General features: G+C 33.4%; 1 protein-coding gene across 2 annotated transcripts in view; it reads left to right on the forward strand.

Annotated features, from left to right (window-relative positions):
- The window catches only part of LOC143247429 (uncharacterized), a 110,544-nt gene that overhangs the window by 37,954 nt on the left and 49,419 nt on the right, over positions 1 to 23,171 (forward strand). For both annotated transcript variants that reach the window (XM_076495505.1, XM_076495504.1), the window contains exons 8-10: positions 3,426 to 3,563; positions 9,077 to 9,229; positions 18,387 to 18,568. In XM_076495505.1, the coding sequence (XP_076351620.1) occupies positions 3,426 to 3,563; positions 9,077 to 9,229; positions 18,387 to 18,568 (473 nt within the window). The remainder of the gene's footprint in view (positions 1 to 3,425; positions 3,564 to 9,076; positions 9,230 to 18,386; positions 18,569 to 23,171) is intronic.

Consider the following 23,171-nt stretch of genomic DNA (forward strand, 5'->3'; position numbering starts at 1 on the left):
ATCTTGAGTCTTCCCTCTCAGTTTTGTTACTATCTAGTATAAAATAATTTGTGCTACATATAATGTAAATCAAATAATATTTAGAGGTATCTTAAATGCACTTGAATTTTCTGACCATTTGCTCAACAAAGAAGTCTTCAATTTCTTTTGTTGCATGAAAAATAAGAAAGAAAACATTTTGTGAAGTATTAATCATAAAAATAAAATACATATTCATGAGATAGTTTTTGGTTCAACTATAAAGTACACTAAATGCAGAAAAATAGAAAATTGTTTTATTTTTTTAAACAAAAGTATGTTATTTACAAAATTAGATCTTTTTCTTCAAATAAGAAAATATATGTACTGTGCATTACTGGAAAATGGAAAAGGCACCTCCTTTTATGTCTAACAATAAAGTAAATGACATTTGCAACATAAATTTAGCTTTTGCTTCAACTAAAAAATGCATATACAGGACAGTGGGAAATGTATTAGAGAAGTGCTTCCAATGGTGATCCTTTACTACTTGATGGAGGTGTCTTTTCTGTTCTTCATTGCAGGTAGTTAATTTTTTTGAATGAGGTCATTAATAAGACTCCATGGTTGGCAAAGTAGTTTACAACCAGAATGCTATGTACAGTGTCTCAGACATTATTCCACAATTTGTCTTTTCTCCAGTCAGACATCTTTTTCAGTGAAGGTCAGTGGGAGATCCAAAATGGTGAATGATCTCTTCATGTTTGAAGTAAGAAAGTGTGCATTTTAGGAATCTTTGTAAGACTACTGAGCACCCTGATATTTAAATTCACCCTCTTGGGTGTGTTGAAAGACTCCTCCTTATCTAAGGCTTTTACTATCTCATGTTTCTCACCACTGGAAGTTGAGAAATTGAAGTAGGTAGAACTGACCCGTTCTTCACTTAAATGCCCAAGGTGGTGAGATGAGAGGCCTTATCCACGTGTATAATTGAATAATCAATGTCTTAGAACTTAACTATCCTCCTGTAAGTTCAAAATAATTTTTGAAAGCCTCTATTGCATTTGATGCTTTCAAAGCCAGGAATGAATATTAACCATTAAATGAAGAACAAAATGTTGCCTGAAGAGAAGAGGAAGCTTTTGATAATGTGCAAGTTGAGCCATCCACTTCATTTGAATACTAATGCCAAGAGGTGGTGTCTCACCAAGAATGATCAAATGTAATCACCTCGATCATGGCTTTCCTTCCATTGGTGAAGAGAGGAGGAGATTATTGTCTCCTTAATTGTGTACTCATGCTGGTTCATGTCATTCATATTTGCAAGGGTGCAGATGCATCCACAATTGAAGGTACGGGTTTGATCCTTAAACCTTTTGAAGAGGGTTATTTTAGATCCTGAAGACTTTGATAGCATGGTTTCTGCAAAAACATTTTCTAACACTAGTTATAGTGAATGATGTTGGCAAGCAGCATAAAGAAGAAAGCAACCAAGCTTCTGTTTGAATTGAATACATGTCCCACTTCATCCTCTAGTCTTGCTTGCAGTGGTATCAGATGATATGATCTTAATTTCATCCTCCATGCACCAGTCTTTGAGGAACTGTGAGACTGCATTTGCTAGAGATTCCTCAGTTCCTGATGATAGTTTAACGTTGTCAAGGAGCATATCTGCACAAGCACTGAGGGCTGGTCTACTTTGTTCATATATCCTAGTGTATCAAGTATGATTTTGCCATTGCAGTGAAAGGGCAAGGGTACATTAACTTGGAAGTCTCTCAGAATCTCGGCTGCAACATCTGCACAAAACTGGGTATGGACACTTCTAATGGAGGATCGGCTGAGGGCCAGTACTTCACATCATGGTTGATGGATGACATAAATTTATGGAGAACAAATGCAGCACTCCAGTGTTTTAATTTGATTTGATCGAGGGCAGCAGTAGTTGCTTGACCCATTATCTGCATTGTGCAATGGCTACTTTGTTTGTTTTTAATTTAGTATCACTTGATGAAGTAGATGACTCCATCGAGATTGTTTTAGCTTGAAGTTCACAGGCTTTTTCCATTTTTGACTTTTGGTGAAAATGATGTTGTTTTCTCTCCTTGTGCTGGTTCTATATCTTGCTAAGTAATATGTTAAAGTGATCTTGTTGATTCTGTCACTGGAGCTCAGAAAACCTCATTGTTATTAGATCCATGGCACTGGTATGGGCAGTATCAAACATTTTTAAAGACTCACCTTTGAAATCAGTCTTGTTTTACTTCTAGGTTTTGTTTGTTCTGTTTTAGTTTTTCTCAAAAGCTTGCCACACCATATAAAGCTTGTCAAGTTTAGAGATTAAATTGTTCTCTTGGGTCATGGAAATTTTGGTGTTGATCTAGAAGGAGGCTACTTTCATAATAACAGCTTTTTGTGCCTCCTTCACTGTGTTTCTTCCACTGAAGTGAAGGTATAAGAGGTACTGCAATACTTTATCTAAACTCAGAAGCTTGTTCCTGGATAAAGGGTTCTTTGTTGGTTTCCCCAGTAGATACAATTCATCCTTCTGGTGGGTTCTGACAAGTTGTCAACAGTGAGTTGATGTAAACAGTTTACCTTTTTTCGTATATTCTGAAACAAAAAAATCAGAAAGTGATATTCATCATATTTCTCCTACTTTAATACTTTAAGAAACTTCTATGTTGTTAAGTGACTTGTAAATATTATTTGATTTAATTAATATTTCTTCTTGGATTATCTCTGGAGAGAGAGCACATGTATGAGTAATTTTGTAATATTTAAAATTTTATTTTTCACAATCACACCGTGTCATCATGTGTACATGTCACATACCTAGAAAGCCAGAAATATTATAATAGATATGTAGTTCTTGAATTGCTTTTGCATGTTATTATTTTGTGTTCTATAGTGCATTATTTAATTAAATGAAAAAATATTAGTAGTACCATTAGAATAAAACACAGGTTTAATTTTGGTTGGTGATTGACAGCAAAAAAAGAAAAAGCCAGGTAAGTAGTATATTTCTTGTTTTTTGTGTTTGTTCTTTATTTATTATTGTAAAAGTAACTAAAAGGTAAAGTTTAGAAAGTTATTAGTTAAAACATATTAAATATTGGATTATTAGCTACATTTCCATGCCAAGTTTATTTGTATTTCATGATAATCAAGTACTTTAATTATATTTTGATTATAACTCAATGAAACCTTGTGACATGCACAGAACAGGATGCCAGTATGGAACAGTTATAACAGTCCACTAATGATTGGTTTCTGTGAACTGAGTCTTGTAGTTGAATGATTAATATTCTTCTGCTTACTATTGAGGGATTTTGATGGCTTTATGAATTTATTTCACTGTCCACTTGCTGTATTATGATAATAATAAAAATCCTGTAATTGATTATGTTACTAATTTCCAAATTCTGTAATTTAGTTTATACATTTTACTTCATTTTCATTTGAAGAAAGAAGAAAAAGAAATGGTATTTGCTCAGTCTTACCTGATGAGAGTTCAAGAAGCACTGAAAGATGAAGAGAAAACCTATATGAAATTTCTCCAAGTTCTCTGTGAATATGAAAATTGCAATAATTCACCTTTGCAGGTGAGTAGTAAATGGCAGCATGCATCAGAGAATTAACTCGTCTCATCCTGAGTCAACAAAGTTCAATTACATGTGTAATTTATCTAGAGATTCTTTTTTGGGTAATTTTCACTTTTTGAAAGTAACAGTTTGGGGTTGTGTTCTATAGAGAGTGAAAAAATGAAATTGTCTATAATTAATATAATCTTGAAATGAGATTGTGATCCTTTGCATTTTTTCAATCAGTGTGATTTATTCTGCCACTATATTTTGTAAAAAACATACACAGTAGTTTATCACACCAGATTTCTTTACCACTTCATTTTTTGAAAATTATTTTGGTTTGATATTGTTAATTTTTATGTTTAATTGTGCAAGTACAATGTTATGTATAAATCCATGGTTAATGTTCCATGTAGTTTTGTTTTCATCCAAGTTTTGAAGTCGTAGAGGAAAATCAGATGAAAGTCCTTCTTGTTCGTGCTGCTTTAGGGGCTACAAAACTTATTCTGAGTGGAGTTGAAACAGCAGACAATTAAGACACCTTGTAAGGGACAACACTAACGATAAACTATTCACTATTCAGCATATAAATGTCATTGTGAGAATTCTGAGATTTATTTCTGTAGAATCTAATACAAGGGTTAAACTTGTTCATCAGTCTTTGTTTATTACATTAAAGTAAAACTACAGAGAAAGAAAATTAAAATATACTTGTAGGGATAAAATGTGGGAATACACTATAACACAACTGTTGAACTGTTGGCTTAAGAAATGAAGCTTGTAGATCCTCACAAAGTAGTAAAATGTAAACTAACAGTTCTATTAGTTTATATAGTGAATGAGGTATTAGTAGTACTTGCCCGACTGTAGCCATTGCAGTTTCAAATGACAGTACATGTACATCTGCAGTGTTGTTTCAAGTTACAAGAAATGTTGCTCTGCAAGAAAATATTCTGTGGTCTTTGGATGTGATAGACGTACCATACTCATATGAGTCTTGTGAAAAGATGTACTATTGGTATATAAGATGTTTTCAGATAGTGAAACAACCAAGAAATTCAGTTGTGGAGAAGTAAAGTGCTCTTAACTCTGTTTTTTATATAGCCCAGTGGTATAAATTCTTCTTTCACAGCAAGTGAGAGATGCCAAAAATCATGTCTTAATATCTAATAAAAATTACAACAAACAATCCTAATAGCATTATATTAGTTACAAGATATTAGTTCCCTCCTGGTATGGTGGTAAGTCTTTGGATTTACAATGCTAAAATCAGGGGTTCAGTTTCCCTCGGTGGACTCAGCAGCTACCCCAATGTGGCTTTCCTATAAGAAAACACACATACATGATATTATACTTATTAAATCCTAGGTAATGTCAAAACAGTAGATGTGTTTGATAAATTTCATTATACTTTTTAGAAGTTGGCCTGTCACAGAAGAATCTCTTAAAATACTTACTGTGATTAGATGGATCCAGTATGATATGGAAACTACATATTGCCATTCATGACAAGCTTGAAATCTGTGATCACCATCTATTCAACTCTGTTACCTGTGGGATTCATGTTATCTGTGACACATTGTGGCATCAAGCTGGGGTGTGAAAATATTATTCCTAAGCTTGTGCTGGTTGTTCAAAGACCTGTCAGCTATAAAAAAGAATAGTGCTGTTGCTAGTCTTCCATCTGTTAACAACTGCATGGAAGCAGTAACTGATTGCATCATTCAAGCAGCTTTTTGTTCTGTATCTAAATCCTTGATGAATTTCCCACATCCATGATTGTCTCTAGCCTGTCAGCAGATATGGAAGGCTAAGAAACGTGTCTGGGATACCTTACACACTTTTACTAACCATGTTTCTTTCTAGTGAGCCTGTGTCCATGCTTGCAGGTCAGATGTCAGAGCCAGAAAGAATCTTAGATTACGTTTACAACTAGAATCTCATCTACCGCCATTTCCAAAGTCGTACAGTACAAGATTTGGTAGAGTAATGGAAGGTATGCTTCCTCTTTCCATCTTGCTGTCCAATAACCAGTCATTTGTATGCCATTACTAGATGAGTGTGTGGCAGCAGTGTCTTACTGTATTGTCCAGGCAGCTGCTCAATGTATTTCTAAAACTTTGACACATTTTACATGGTATCCTCGTCTGTGGTGGGATCCTGCCTGCCACATGGTTCAAACATTGGCCTGAATTATCTTTCCTAAGTATCTCACAGTTTTAAACTGCATTGCTTTTCAGTGGGCCCATGCACTTGCTCAGCAGGTAAGACATCAAAGCCAGTAGGAATCTTGGATTTAAATACACAACTAGCATCTTTTCTGCCACCAGTTTCAAAGTCATATGGGACAAGTTTTGGAAAGTTAGTGGGCAGTATACTTTCAATCTTGCTCTCCAATAGCCAAGAAGTTGCTGATGCTCAGAGCATCACTGATACTTTCAGTGAAAGTTTTTCTCGTGTACTTCTGCTTCATCTCTCACCTTCTTAGCCTTCAAGACTCGGTAGAGCAATTGCGTCTTTTATTTCGAGCTCATCATCTCTATGACTATAATTGCCCCTTTACACTGGTGGAATTCATGTTTACTCTTCATTGATCTGGCAGTACATCAGTTGAACCTGATGATATTTATAATGAGATACTGTGCTATCTCTCTATTGCCTTTCTTGCTACTGTTCTGGTTGTTTTTAACTGGATCTGGCAAGACACTACTTTTCTTGTTGCTTTGCACCAGGTTATTGTCCTCCCTTTTTCAAACCCATGAAGGATCCCAAGATTCCTTCAAACTAATGTCCATTTATTTTGATAAGGTGTCTGTGAGGTCTTAGAGAGGATGGTTGATGCCTGTCTCATTTGGTTCCTCAAATCAAACAACCTCCTCTTGCCCATCCAGTGTGGGATTCATCTATAGTGCTCTACTGTGGAACACCTGATTCGACTTGAAATATCAATCAGGGAAGAATTTCTCCAGTGACAACGTCTTGTTTCTGTTTTTTTTTAATGTTGAGAAAGCTTACAATACTATGTGGAGGTATGACATTTTGCACGACTTCCACTCATATATTTGACAACTTCCACATCTTATGTTTATAGTTGAGCATGAGGTTTATTGAGCAGCAAGTACATACTACCCTCAACTGTTTTTTTAAGTGGACCACAGCAAACATTTTTACCTTCTCTCTCTCTGAATCTGTTTGTATGCTCAGTTTTGGTGAAGTTGTGCTGCCTGTGGTCCCATAGGCAAAGTCCTTGGGGCTTATGTTAGACTGCAAGTTGACTTTCATTCCACACATCAAGGAGCTATGTACCAAGTGTACAAGGGCACTGAACATCCTCCATGCTTTCTCTTCCACCTCTTGGGGAGTGGATCAATGTTCTTTGCTAAAGATCTGTTGTGCCCTCATTTGATCAAAACTGAAAGATGGGTCTTTCCTGGTCTGTGGATCTGCCAGAACCTTGATCTTGAAGATGTTGGACCCCCTTCACCATCTAGGGCTTCAGCTCTGTACAACTGCTTTCTGCACTTCTCCAGTTCATAATTTGTACACTGAATTGGGTCTGTCCTTGGATGATGTTACTATCTCCAGATCAGCCCATTGCACCATGGCTTATTACCATTCCCAAGTATGACCTTTCTTTAAGCCGTATGAAGAAGACAGATACTTCTGATTGGAAGTACCATCTTCTATTTGCCAAAAATATTTCACACCATCCTTTCATTCCCATTTATGCATATGGTTCAACATCAGGTAACTCTGTGGTCTTTGCTACAGTTTGTTGTGGTTTGGTGTTGCACACAGGATCCCCTCTACAGCTGCTGTGTTCTCTGTCAAATTGTACGACATTTCTCTTGCCCTGAATCACTTATGAGTTATGCAGTACATGAACTGTACAACTTGTACTGACTTGATTAGCTCTATACTGGCCTTGGAGTCACTTAACTTTAGTTCTCGCACTATTCTTGTTGATATTCAAAACTGACTGGCCCATTTCTCTTTATCATCTGCTTATATCCAGCTTTTTTGGATACCAGGCTATGTCAGTACTTGCAGGAATGAGCTCACTGACACTGCATCTAAAGCTGTCTTCTGATGCTATCACTGCCATGCCTATTCCATACTAGGACTATGGCCATTTTATTAAGGCTTGGCTCCACACTCGTTGGCAGTTGACTTAGAGTGAGAAATGTGATAACAACCTCTTCCAGATAAAACCTTTTATTGTACTTTGGTCATTTTGTTTCTGTAAGTATTGGAAGGACGAAGTTGTAACTGTGTTATGCATTGGTCACAGTTTTTTAACTCATTATTTTCTGTTATCTGGGACTGATGCATTTAATGTGTGGTCTGTGTGACACTCAAATCACAATAGCCCACATTTTACTGTTGTGCCATTGTTATCTCCATGAGAAATGGTACCATTTAAACATGTTTTTAACATGGGTTTACCCATAACATTGGACAGTATCATTGGCAATTGCAAAATTTTCCACCTTACAATTGTTTTTAATTTTTTAAGGGCCATTGACTTTTTAAATTCTGTTTAAGTTTTTATCCATCATTGGGCCAGTGTTTTTGTTTTAATTTAATTTCCCTTCACTTTTAATAATAATTTTACTGTTATTTTTTTTTTTTACTATTCCTGGCGGGTTATGATCATTACCATTTTGCTAGAGTAAATATTTTACAACTTTGAAGACTGGATGTCACCATTGGTTTTACACCATTTCCTGTTTTAATTGCTGTTTTGTTTTTACCTTCATTTACTTTTACAAATTTTACTCCATTTACTTGACTTTATCTTTTTACTGGACATTTGGCTACTCATTGTTACAATTTTCCTATGTATCTTTTAAAACTTCTATTCTTTTACATTTTGATACTGGTTGCTATGACACATAACCCGGAACCAGGACTGGAAAGACCAACTTCAGGTGACTGACGGTGGTTCTTGAACTTACCTGTTAGTCTTCCTGGCAGGTTATGATCATTACCATTTTGCTAGAGTAAATACCTTACAACTTCTTATACTCTGCCTTCTATCTTAACATTGTAGACTAGGTGTCAACATTGGTTTTATACTTTTTTGTTTTACCTTCATTTCCATTTATGTCTATTACTACATTTATTTATTTTTTTTTTTTTTTTTTTACATTTTTACCGAATGTCTGGCGCAGATAGCCTCACTGCTTTGTGCCATAAAACACTAAATCAATCAAATCAATCAATCAATCAATTTTTTTACTGGTTCTTTTCACAAAAAGCCTAGTTGCTTTGTGCCATAAGATGCCAAACAACAACAACTTTCTTCCTTGAACACTTGCATCATTTAATGTGAATACATTATATGTAGCTTTTTGTATATCTCTCAGTTCTAACTTTTAATCTTGGAAATCAAATGACAAACAGTTATAAACATCTTTGAAGAATTCATTATGTTCAAAAAATCAATAGGGTAAATTACTTGGGGACTGAAAATTTGTAAGATGTGTATGTAATGGATTTTAAAAATAAATATAATTTTTTTTATTTAGTTGTATGAAGATGTCAGTGAAATATTGATAAACCACCAAACTTTAGTAGATGAGTTTGTTGGATTTTTACTGCCAGAACAGGCAAGGCTGTGCGGAAGATATGACGAATACTTGAATTTTAGCAAAATACGTGCTTTTTTGAGAAAACTAGAGGTAAGCATTACTTCACTTGGGTATAAAAAGTTTTAGATGTAAACAGTTTAAATGTAAAGTAATTTTCTACTGGTAATTTTTATTCATTGTATAAATTTATTCTTTGGAAAAGCATTACTTTGTGACTTAGATTTATTGAAGATACTATATCAAGATTTTATTACAAAGAATAAAGTATTGTTGTGATGTTCTAAGTACCTTTTTTTTTCTTCACAATTTTTATTTGTATGAGTATTCTGTTTTTGGGTTGTATTTTTAAGTTCATGATTTATGTATATTAGGACTAGTGCAAGTTTACTGTGGTTTTTAAAATACAGTAAATGCAATATCTGAAACTTCAATTGATAGTTCAAGATTTTGATAAAAGTACAAATTACCTCATCATTATGAGTATTTGGATTTTTTGCTGTCATTATGTTCAAAAAGATATATGAATTCTAAAGTAAATAATTCTGACATATGCTAAAGATAACAGAAAACAATTTGTTATTTATTAAAACTTTTCATGTAATAAAGTGTAAGAAATTAAAGGGAAAACCATTACTTTTTAATATCTTATGGATTCTTGAAATGTTTAACTGAGGCAGAAGTAGTCAGAACAGATATCATATGCTGTGTTTATAAGATTTAAAACAAGGTTATTGATGAAGGAGTCTGATGTGAAACTGTCAGTAGATGTGTATGGTAAGCAGATGCAGTAAGTAGGTTATTTCATTTATTTGGATGTTTAAAAATAAGCAGAGTCAAGTTGTCATGTATATGTTGTACATGTAAGTATTGTAAAAACATATTGGTGGTGATTGTCATTTCATCTCAGTCATCATAAAGATGACCATAAAATACAAAGTGATTATCCTGGAGAGTAAATTTGAAATGTTATTTGTTTAGAGTTTGGTGCATTTGTGGTTGGGAATAACTGTTTAATATTTATCTTAATTGATTTCTCCAGTGGGATGTTACTGAATAACAGCTAATATCAAAGCTGGATGTAATGATTTAGTTTGGATAAGGAAATATTTTTGCATGTTACATTTATTTTTGTAGAGTAAAAAAAATTGTATCCAGCTATGGTCTTTAAGAAATAACTAATTTTTCTTGATGAAAACATTAGTTAGGAACAGATCTAATTTAGATTTTATCACTACACTATTGATTTGATATAAAAAATTTTTGAAAAAGAACATGTGATTTGTTTGTTGTAAAATTAAGTAGTTCAAGAAATATATTTCTAATTAGACCATTTATAATATTAAGGTTTTCATAAACCAAGTTTGTTGTGGTGTAGCGATGGGATCGAAATTACTTCCATGCCTAGTTAAAATTTTTCTATTTTGTCAAGAAAGTTAATGGTTTTACCTGTGTCCTAATAATTGAATGCTGGTTTTTCATGAAAGGTATATGGACTACATTTTTGTATTATTTAAAAATAAATATTGAATACAAAACTGTTTAATGGTTTTGAATTACAGACATCAAACTATATATTTCCAAGACATAGAAAGCTCCACTGACATTGAAGCTGTTTCTTGGTCTCTAGGATTTCCTGTCTTTGCCCATCTAAGCATTGAGCATGCTGCATCAGTCTTTAATACCACATTTGAATGCCCTTGGCAAATTCTAATTTTCAAAATTCTCCACCAAATTCAATGTGCCCTCTATCTAATAACTGTATATATGCATCTCATTCAGATGATGTAATCACTTTTTTCTTGACAAAGCATTCGGCATTGGTTTCTGTAAACAAGAATGTTGTTATTTATCACAATTTATGTTGTGACGTTAAACATAGTTGGCATTTTTATGATTATATCTTTATTTATATTTATAAATTCCTTAAACAAGAACAACACATTCAAACACAATAAAAACGTACCAATTGTTATACATTCCTGAGTTAATATTTCTACTGTGGCAACCTACCAGGCCTCTTCTTTTTCACCTATGTTGTCTAGTATTTGTCAACATCTATAGGAGGGATCACTCTCTGTTGAAACTGATTGTGTGTGATCCATTACAAGGTGGAGACAAATATGTGAACTGAGTGTGTCTCTTTGGGAGGATTTGAAGCAACCTGGGATTGGTTGTGGAGAACTTAGAGTTGCTTTTTCCCACTCCTTCTTTTAGTAGGTTACCCAGGTTTGTGAGGTTTTAGGGGGTCTCTCCAATTGCATTTGATTCTACTTCTTAGTTTTTTTCTTATCCTCACGATATTCCTATTAATGCTGGGAAATTTTCAGCTCAGTCGAGCAATGGGATAACTCTTCTTTCCTGCCACATTTATTGAATAAGCATACTTATTACCACTAGGAGGAAACCTATTAAAATTTTCAAGGAATGAGCTCCTTTTCTGACTTGTGGGGGGGGGTCTCAATTGAAATTTGTGATCACTTTAAACAGGTCACAGTTTTTCATTTTTGTCTTACTCTTACAATTAGGCTGAAGCATTTATTTTCAATCCAACCTTTGTCTGAAGCTTGTCAACATTCCTCTCAGCAAGCTTATTTTATGGATTTTGCTGACACATATCTCTGTCATATTATCTTCTTTTGCTCATTCTTTGGTTTCCTGGCTGATTTATTTTTGGATTTGTTGGGTACAAATATTTTGTTAGAAAGGACTCACCTTCTTCTACCCTCAGAGAGTTACAAGAATCTTGTTTTCTCTGTCCCATGTTATTTGCTGGAGTTCCAGAAACTTAAGAATTTTGAATAGATACCTCTCATTTATATTATTTTTTTTTATCCTTGGTTTTTTTGTCTTTTTGGCTGTAATGTGAGAGTCTTAACATAGCTGCAGTTTTTTCTGACCTTTCTTCTTTAGTTCCCATGTCTATTGGTTCCCACAGTGAGGTCCATCCATATTCTCAGGAATTTTGTGCTTGGATGGACTAACAATAATAGTGTCAGTGATAGGGGGGCAGTGGGAGCATGATTACATCACTTTCAGGACATCTGGAGGTTTTTCCTGTAGACCCATGGATTCTCCATGTTTGGCTTCAGTGTTTGTTGGTCATTTAATTTACATCACCTTTGTGATTATATAAACAGTCTATTGCATTTTCAATTCCAACAGATTTGTGGGGAATGGATCTTTGTTTAAAGGCCATAAGAAAATTGTTAATCAAAAAAGGCTGTAGAGGGGTTCATCCCATTCTTCCAGGATATTATTCCCCTTTATTTGTGTTACCCAAGAAGACAAGAGATTAATATCCAATTATTAATCTATCTCTACTCAACCAATTTTCAGATCCTCCTCACTTCACCATGAAATCTTTCTCATGCTACGATATTACAAACACTCATCTCCATATTTTCATGGCAGAATCTTCCCAGAGGTATTTCAGGTTTGTTCACTAGAGTCAGGTCTTACGATTCTGGGCTTTCCTTTTGGTCTTGCACCACTATCTTGTATTTTTTGCAGCTTTTTTTCATCATCTACTCACCTTGAGCCTTCCCACACATCGTTATATGGATAACTAACTCCTTTTGGCTCCATACTTTCAATTAGCAGAACAACACTTTCAGATTTTCCTTTTAGAGGCCACAAAATCAGACTCTAGGAATATGTTGTTACCAATACAACATCTTGTTCATCTGAATGTGTTTTTCAATACTCACTTAATTTGTGCTTGACCAACCTGTATCAGGCTTCAAGTCATGGAAAGAATTTGACAACCTTTTCTTCTTTTCTTTATTTCTAACTGCACAGATGGTTCTCTCTTCTGGGGATGTGGGTATCCCACAAATCTCTCATTCCTTTGGGACAAACCCATATGAGGTTCTCTCAGTGGTCATTGCAAATGGTGATTGGACTGGTGCTTGAACAATGCCACTATTAGGGTACCCATTCCACCACCTTATACTAAGATGCATCTATTCACAGATGCATCTCAACAGGGATGGGGAGCTTATCTTCAAGCTTAGGAGTTCTTGGGTATTTCAATGGAAGATGGATCTATCCTTCATATCAACTTCTTGATTTCCTTGCAGTAAACCAGACAATGATTCAGGGGCTTGTTCTATGTTTTGACCAAGATCCCACTGTGTGGTGAGTTGAGTTGTGTCTGTCTGGGTATATTTCAGTCTACAGAAATGTAGTAAAACTTGCACTATAAGGCCACATTAACTTTTGTAATTTTCATGTTTACAAAATGCACCCTGTTTATCACAACCACATAAAAACCACATAAGTTAGAAATGGAGTATTCTACAATATTGCTCATATGTTATTCTTCTTGCTATCTTTGCTTCTCAAATATACCCATTTCAGACCTTACTAACTTATGGACATCCTGTGTAAAACAGAAGGGGATTGCTGTCTATTACTGCCATTTTTTAGATTGAATAAATTGGTTTTAGTCTGCTTTTCAAAATGTGGTTTCATGGTTGCTCATTACTTTGTCTCTTGTTTGAACTTTTATGCAGACTCTATGCTATGTTTTTCTCCCATTTCTTCCAGTGAAGTAAAATAAGAGTGTTCTTATCACTTTCTAGTCCCCTACTACTGGGGTGGTGGACCAACCTGTCTCCACCTGTGTGAGATATATATATATATATATGTATATTTTAGTAAAAATAATTACATTTTAATGAAGTTAAATAGTAAAATAAGTAAAATCATATGGAAGGATTTTATTAGAAACAGCAAATTTGAACCTCTGACTACTTGTATAATTTGTTATTTTAACTCATATATATATACAATATAAACAATAATAACTCCATTCAAATGAAAGTAGTATAGTGGTGTTCTGCTGCTGTAGATGATGAGATGTCTTCCAAATGGATGCTTTATCTTTGCATGGGTTTTTCTGAAGCTTTGGAGTGCATTGTTATAATGATCAGGATCTCTTATCCTACCCCTGCATAGAAGTCAGTTCCCAACAGTTGAGTTTTGAATTAAGAGCTTAACCAATGAACAAACTGGTGTTGTGTGGATTAGGACTTCTCATAATACCCCTGCACAGATGTTCAACATGATGTACTCACACATGTTCAGGGTGTCTGTGGTCCTTTGCTCAATTCAACTTGGATGCACTCCTACGTTTTTTGGATCATGAACAGTGAGTTCACTTGTTGATGCACTGCTTTTACCTTTGAGCTACCCATTAATTTCTTTATGCCATGGACTTACAGCAGTTGAAGTGTTTCTGGTCTATTTGATTTGAGTAGGATATATTTGTTGTGTTATATACGTTTGCTATAATGTGCCATCTTCACAGATCAGAGATGGAATTTTTCATTCTGGTCAGTTGAATTTGAGGTGTAGAAAGTATAATCCTTCTTCCCACCCTTGCATAGATGTTTTTTCTGAGTAGTTGAGTTTTTTTATTAGAGTTGACTTACAGTGGTGTGATCCTCATCCTACATTCACATAAATGTTGGCTTCTGGAGGTTAAGATTTGGACACAGTTGACTTGCTGTGTTCAGTCTATTGTGCCCTATCCACTCTACATTTTGGGGCATATCCCTTATTTTACCCACATTCTGTTCACCAGGGAGATTTAAATTATAATTATTGTGGTTCAAGTCAGTGTCACACTATTTACTCTCCTAGTTTCCACCTGGATCTGTTGCAGATATCTGGGTGAAGAGTATACCTGGTACAGAAGTGGTGCTATCTTCCACATATAATCCTCTTATGAGAGGATTCCCCAGTTAGGATGTCCATCAGATATTTTCAAAAGATGCTTTTACTTTCTCCCTCCACCTATTCGACATGGGATTCTAGCTGTGTACATGAATGGAAGCAAAACACCTTGTCAGAAGTTATTTTTCTCCTGTACTGAGAAAGTATTTCTGACAGGCACTTCCTTTCAAACTTCTTCCCATCTGTGAACTAGTGCTTATGTTTCTGCCTAAACTGAAGATGATAGATAGAATGGCATAGAGGGAGTCACATGGTTGTGTGGCACTACTATTGGTGGAGGATTGTTGCATTGTAAATTGCACATGATAGTCAGCTAACCCTTTCACTATGGGCTCAGTATAATATACGTGAGTTATGCACATTTGCATATTATGTATTTTCACTATGACTTTTGATACAGAAGGTGTATTTTGATAAAATTTTGTAGACTTTCAGTAAATATTACAAGTATTAAGTACACAAAAAATCAGATTTTTTAATGAAATAATTCTACTAAAGATTTGTTTGAGAAAATAGTCTTCCTCACTATTAGTCTGAGTGCAAAGTTATTTTATGTTATGACTGGAAAACTGTTCTTCGTCCCAAAAAATCTCAAATATTATTTGCTTAATTTTTAGAACCTCCCAAATACATTTCAAACATTTGCTTATGGTAAGACTATATTTTATGTTAATTTCTATACTCTATATGTGGTCTGTCACTTAACCAATCTCACAATCATCATAGAAAAATTAGGAAATAGATATAAATTGTACTTTCTTTATGCTAGAATGACTATAATATGAAAATACAAATGCTTAGTCTAAGTAGCATAAGTCTCTTAATACAATATATTTGCATATATATTTATTATTATATTGACCTTCCAGTCACCCACTACTGGCTCAACTGTATGTCTGTGGACTCATACCACAAGTACCCTTATTTCGATACTTGTGGTTGACAGAGCCCAGAAAGCCTATTGTGTAGCTTTGTGCTTAATTTCAAACAAAGAAAAAAAACTCCCAATCATATCTAGCTTGCATTATATAACTTGCATTGATGTGGTGCACATGCACTCATGTTAAGAGTCCAGTAACATAAAACTGACTTTTAATCGTATCTTTCTTGGCTGTGTTTCAATGAACTAGTATTTTGTAATATTCAGTTACATTTTGACTATTATACATTATATATCTATATAGATTATTACTATTTAGAAATACGTTATGAATCTTATTTTTCTTAAAACAGAACAATAAATAAAAAAGTAGATGAAACAATTCTCTTCTCCCTATGACCTTTGAACTTGGAGGATACCAAACAAAATGTTTTAAAGTTTCATATATATGCAGTTGAATAACCAAAAAAAATCATAAATAACTACTCTGATACCATAGACTTCCAATATAATTTATTAAACTCAGTAACTAAGATGTATTTAGGTATAAAAATATACCAAACTTCAAGCAAACTAAACACACATCCTATATCATTGAAATCTTGGATCAAAGATTAAAATGACTGAGAAATCCACTTTGGGGACATTCTAAGCTGTTGATTGGTTATTGACCTATCATATAGTGTAGTTAGAATATATAAAGGACCATTTTAAAAAAATGGAAATAGTTGAATGGGGCCACTGTGTTTAATTCAGTATATAAGCCATATTTCAGCGGAATTAAAAGATACGAGGTTCTTATTTTATATTGTAGTATGTCAGTATTAGTAATTTGAGTTCCTAATTTGTATAAAATTACAGACTTAGTATTTTGACATCACGAGCATTCAACATACCATGTGACTCACTAAAATCTGTATTTAGATGTGTTATTGTAATACTTTCTTTTAAATTAAGAAACTGAAATATATATAGTCTCAAAGTTTGAATTATAATCTACAATTTCATTTTAAACTTATTGATATAAGTTTGTAAAATACCAGTTCAATAAAATGTTGAATGCAAGTCAATAAATGTGATGACATGACTTTTGACCTTTGGCTTGTAGTGAAAGGGTTAAACTATCTGAATCGAGGGATGCTTGCAAATGAAAGGCTTATGGTATTTTAAAATATATTTTGCATGTAGAGGGTAGTACAGAATGAGAACAACTATTTATATGTGAGAAGAAGTAACTACATTGTTAGTGTAGGAAAAATTATAACTTTCAGCTGACAACTTCCAAAGATGGAACATCTGTATTTAGAAAAGTTCCACATTTGTCTTGGTTTGTTACATCAGTCTACTGAACAATTGAAGAGCATTATAATGGAATGGATGGTGTTTCAAGTTGCTAGCAGTTTGGAACTTTAATCAAAAAAGTTTCCTAGATAGGTTCAGTTCATTAACAGTGCCTTTCAGGTATTCTTCCTACTGTCTAAGCTTTCTCTCAAACAAGAATCAGCCATAACTGATGGCTCAAAGCAGGTAAAGTGAGATGTTGTATAATTAAATATTCTAGTTCACTACCAGCAGTTTCACTTCTGTGTAACCACATTGGACATTGCTCATAGGAGACAAATCTTTATGAGTACTTTCTTATGATAGCATCTTTATTTTGTAGGTGTTCTTGAAATTTTCGGTTTAAATTAACAGATCAATGTAGATTTGAGGAAAAAATTTGGTGATGTTGAAGGAATATGTTTGGAACTCCTAAAACCTCAGGCTGATGTTTTTTAATGTGTCTGTGACTAAGCTATGCTACTGGATTTTTCAACTGTTTTATATACCATCATTAATATATTTAATGTAATTAAAAAAAAAAAAACTATGTTTCTAGTTTTACTAGAGATTATTAACTTGGAATTTCCTTTACTTATGTCAAAAGGACTTTGCTTGATGACTTTTAGGTTTTTATTTCTGTTAATTAAGAATTTACTTCTTTTTATGCATAAAAGTTAAATTTAGAAAATATATTGTTAGATATAAAAATTATTTTAAGTTGAATTGTGCACAGATGAACTTTTTGTGCATTTAGTGAAGTGGTAAGTTTAAACTAATAAAATAAACTGTATATATGTGTATATATTCTAAAAGTAAAGTAGACATAAGATAATTTATTTGCAAAATAGAAACTTTTACTTTAAAGAGTAATATTATTATATACACACATTGAAAGTTTCATGACACAGCAAAATAAAGCTGGATAATTGTCCAAGTAAATCTTCAAATTTAACAAAAACATTGATAAATTTCTTATAATTTTTTTTATCATGTTGGGCTGAACATACTGTGGAAGAAATATTTGTTTGAAGTTGCAACTGTGTCAGTTGATGTTTAGCAAGTATTGAAACTCAAAATATGCAACTATTATTTGTATGTATAGAATAGAAATGCAATTCTTCTTTAGAATTGCCTGGCAAATTTCAACTGAACAGCTAGTAATTAGCTATTTTGAAATGTGGCTAAATTTCTCTACACTTTGGATATTTAAGACAAATCTGTATGGTTACTAAAATACTGTAACATTATTCTTGTATTCTAAAAGGAATCTGGTTACATATACTTTTATTGTACCATCTCAAACAGGTTCATTTTAGTAAGCAACCTCAACATTTGCATCGCATTGTTAAAGCACTTACTCAACTTCAGCAGACCTCAGACATAAGCAGCTTTAAAGTTAGAACCACTCTGCAACCACTGTTAAGAGGACAAAGTCATCTTGTGGAAGAATTTTTGCAGTTGTTGCCAGGGAAATCTCCATCTGAGAGGTATATTGCACAGCTTTTCTAGAAGTTTATTTTAATAGTTAATTTAAGAATGTGTCTTACCTTGGGATTTTGTTTAACCTTCTCACTAGAAACAGATCAATGTGCATGTAATGACTTTTTAGTTACATTCAAAATTTATTTAAACCACTTTTTTGTCAATGTATTAATATATGGATAAACTTGGCATTAAATGCATTTGATAAACCAGATTTGAATATTATAAAAGCTCTGTTAATTTCAAAAGGAAATATTTTAATAAGTTCTCAGTTACTCCTTGTCTGTGTAGTGTGATATTTGTGTGCTCCTAATTGACTAATTTTCATTACCTTTCTCAGATGTCCCGAGTTTAACATGTTACTCATTGTAGTATAGACACCACTAAGGCATATTCTTCTTATTTATAGAAATATGAACTAGAAAGTCACTCACTTGCCATACCCACATAACACAGTGTTTCACAATTTGACAGTGATTCTATCTGATGTGTTCTGTTACATCATGTATACCCAATATAAAGACAAATTTTTAATTTACCAAATGTCATTTTATGTTACCTTGTTCTCAGTAGATATTTTTAGTTATTTTGCTTACAGTTTGAAACTTGTTACAGCCAATTTCAAATGAAACAGCCAAGAGAATTATCTTAAGGCACTTATGCTCTGGTTAGAAAGTTAAATTAAATAATTATAGGAAATTGTTTGGTTTGTACATGTTATTTTGTGTTCTTGAGTGCTTATTTAAAATAAGTAAGTATTATTTAATGTACTAGTATCAAAATTACAAAAAAATAGTATTTAAAATAAGTAAGTATTATTTAATGTACTAGTATCAAAATCACAAAAATAGGCTGAAGTTTCATTGGTGGGCTAACAGCAAAAAAAGAAGAGGGCAAATGTATTAAATTGTTTATGTGTATTTTTTATTTATCATTATTAATGTAACTGAAGTGTAAAAATTAGAAACTTATTAGCTTATAGTACCTTAGATAAAGGAAAACAAATTATAAAAAATTCTCCATGATGAATGTTTGTAGCTTGTTCACAGATAACTTTGCATTATGTCATTCATTGTCATAACTTTAGCTATGTATTTGTCATTTAATATATGACTTATATTGCAAGATTAGTAGTTTGACATAGCTAAAAAAGGAATAAAACAATAAGATTTAATAAAAACAGATGTTAACTGTAGCAACCCTTAAATTGTTTAGGATAAATAACTGAAATTTTTTGTTAATAATATGCAATAATTATTGAAAGAAGTGAGGATATTTTGTTTTTTGTGGTGTTTAAGAATGCATGTGGATAAAGATAAAAAAATGGTAGTAAAAAAGCTTTTGATATTATTTTAGGAACTCTTAGTATAGTGCTAATAAAGTTTGAAAACTAAAATGAAAAAGGTTTTTTTCTACAAGTTACCTACATTAGAGTTATTACTCAGCTGCTGGGATTTTTTTACCTTTGCCCTCTAAGCATTGGTCTGATTTTTCTCACTTTTTCTATTCTTTCATTTCCCACTTAATTGCCCTTGGCACTATCTGTCTTATTATGATATTTTCCATATTTGTCAGTGCACTCTCTATTTTAATACTGTGTATAAGTACCTTCTTAAGATAATATTCTTGCTTTGTTTTGACAGTATTTACTGAACAGGTTTCTGTGTAGTACAACCATTGGAGATCCTTTATGTGTTATTTGTGCTACCTAATTGATTTTTTTAAAGAAATGCAGCATGCATTTCCAGATTAAGTTATGTCATTTCTGATGATACTCATGTGAGGTAGCTCTTGTTTGAGGTTGTGTGTGACTATCTATAATGAGGTGGAGACATACATTCAGTCTGGTGGTGTTTCTCTAGGGGACTCTGGGGCTGTACGTGTGGGAAAATCTGGACATTCGGAAGAGAATTTAGATTCAGTTTTTCAGTATCAAACTCCACTCTTATCAGCTTCTCATGAGGCCAGTTGGATCAACTGCCTCTGTCCCTTTGGTTTGCAATGTGATGTTTGAGTTGTTTTCCCCAGTTGCTTTAGAGTCTGTGTCTTCCTTGATGGCTGAAATGTCTGAGGGTGAGTACAGGTATGCCACCAATTTTTCTGACAGTTTTGGTTCCAGAGTTTTGCCAGATTATCCATTTTGCTGGACCAACAGGGGTCACATAATAATAATTCAACAGTACACCTCTGACCCACTAATTTTACCCATCCCAGATCTCTAAAGTACCATGGACTGCTAGAAACTTTAAATAAAACAAATATTACATATGAGTTAAATGATTAATAAAATACATTAGTACAGTATAAATGATACAGGTTTATTAATTACTATACTTACAAAGAATGTTGCAGTTGTATTTCTTCCAAAATGGCAGATATTAGAATTTTACTGGAATTGTAGAGCTAATCACAAAGGTGTGGAATTTGAGGGATGTCAGGAATACTGTTTCATAGTTGACTATTTCATCATGGATTTATGATGTTCCAGAGGAATATCTGTGGTACTTAAAGTTGAAGCTACAGAATTATTGGATGTGGGCCTATTGCTCTGAACACATTTTTCTTTGCTATGTTTTTTAAATATTTCATCCAAGTGAAATTATTTTATGCATTTTGATCTTTCCCTGTATAATTTTTCATACAGCGAACGAAGAACCATTAGTTCTTGTTCCATCATGAAGGTATGTTGCTTTAGCCCATTGATTAATTTAACTTGATAACTTGACCATAGTAAGTCTTTCAGTTACGTCTGTTTTCTCTTCATCACTTTTATTTTTTTTATCAGGATTCAGAAGAATATCCATAATTTCAGTCAGTATAGGGTCATTCCATGTCAAATCATCCAGATTTTGGAAAATTTTCCAGGTGACCCCCTCAGAACGCCTTGGAAAAATTCACGTGCTCATCTACCCATATAATGAAAAATTGCCAAAGATTAGATCAATATCTCTAATAGTTTCTGATTTACACCCTGTAAAATTTAATATATTTTTTTTTTTGGCAAATTCATTTTCAGGCAACTTTGGCTGCTTAAAGCTGCAGGAGTAATGGTGGTAGAAGACTGAAATTTGCTGCACTGACTGAATTAATCTCACAGAATTCAAAAATGGTCTCAAGCCAAGTTTATTTCTCTTAGGATTTCCATAGTGAGGCTGTAAAATCACCTTAAATCCCAAAATCGTAAAAAACATTGGTTTATTTAATAAGCCATAGGTCTGAGACTTAATATGATACAAAGCCAAATTTTGTTTTCAAAATTCCTACAACATATCAGTTGATAAATCAGCAGTTGTTCTAAATAAAAGTTTATTAGACCTCCTGTAAACAGATTTAGTTGCATGCAACTTTCTATGATTTAGCTAAAAATAGTCTTACTTCAGGCCACAGTTTGACCATGTCATCAGTTATTCAGTCTTTTCAGTGTAATAAAATTTTAAAAATAAAAAAATTGTTTATTTTTTAAATTTGTTATAATTATATTAGTAATTTATTTTTTCCTTTTTACATGTAGTTAGTTTTAATATTTTATTTTCCTTTCTTGTATTTTACTTTTTGTTACTAATCTCAGAACGAAGTCAATGGTCCCCTTGGGGCATAATTACAGTATCTACAACAGAGATGCACAGAGATCTTCACCATATGCAAGATCCTAAATTTTGAAAACTCATGCAATCAGAATATATTGATGATTGTCCTCAGGTTTTCAGTGATCTTTTAGTTTTGGATTTTTCCTCTCTCCTGAATGTAGCTGTTAGTCATGTATCATTTTCTAGGACTTTCTCAAACCTTTTCCCCTTTGGTGGATTTGTGGATCATGTATGTTATGTTATGTACTTACCTCCTGTTTCTTGTGTTCTAGCCCTGCCTTCTAAAATGTTCTAATCTCACAACTACCTTTATCGGGTCATAGATCTTCAAGAGTATATGACATATACTGTTTTCTTTTGTGGTGTTTTTGAGTTTGTCTGTTTCTTCTGCTAAACCCTAACCTTTTCCATGACTTTTTTGCATCACTCTTCTGAGTTGAATTTGCCAGTTCATTTGTTTGGCCTTTTTTTTCTTGTGGTTGTTACTGCCTTTTCATGTGTTCTTCCTATCAGGTCCATCCCCTTACTATTTCTTTGGCTGCACATTTCAATATTCTCTTGGGGAACATCATTAGCAGTGTAAATGTTTATTTGTGGTGCTAAGTACTCTGTTCATTTATCTTTTTCTTTCTAGGATCTTTTATCACATATTTGGATCCCACTATGTGTTGAACGTTACCTGTGAAAGTGCTAGATGACTATTAATGTGAGACTTTTCCTTATGTGAACCTAATATACCATTCCAAGTGTTACCAGATGCTGATTGATCAACTTTGTTCAATGTGTTTTCTGTACATTGACATAAAATGTAGTAAAAATGACCCAATTACACAACGCCAGATCATTTACACCTGCCGTTCAGATAGGGTGTTCCACAAGGACTGCTTGTAGGTGACTTTGTGGTCATTTTGCTTGGTAAATGTATTTATCCTAGACTTTACACTCATAGACTAACTTGAACAAAGCAAACAGTAACTGCTGTCTATCTTTAATGGTGTGTAGCATTTGATACTCATTCTAC

The sequence above is a fragment of the Tachypleus tridentatus genome, chromosome 3 (assembly GCF_004210375.1).
Source record: "Tachypleus tridentatus isolate NWPU-2018 chromosome 3, ASM421037v1, whole genome shotgun sequence".
Classification (NCBI taxonomy): domain Eukaryota; kingdom Metazoa; phylum Arthropoda; class Merostomata; order Xiphosura; family Limulidae; genus Tachypleus; species Tachypleus tridentatus.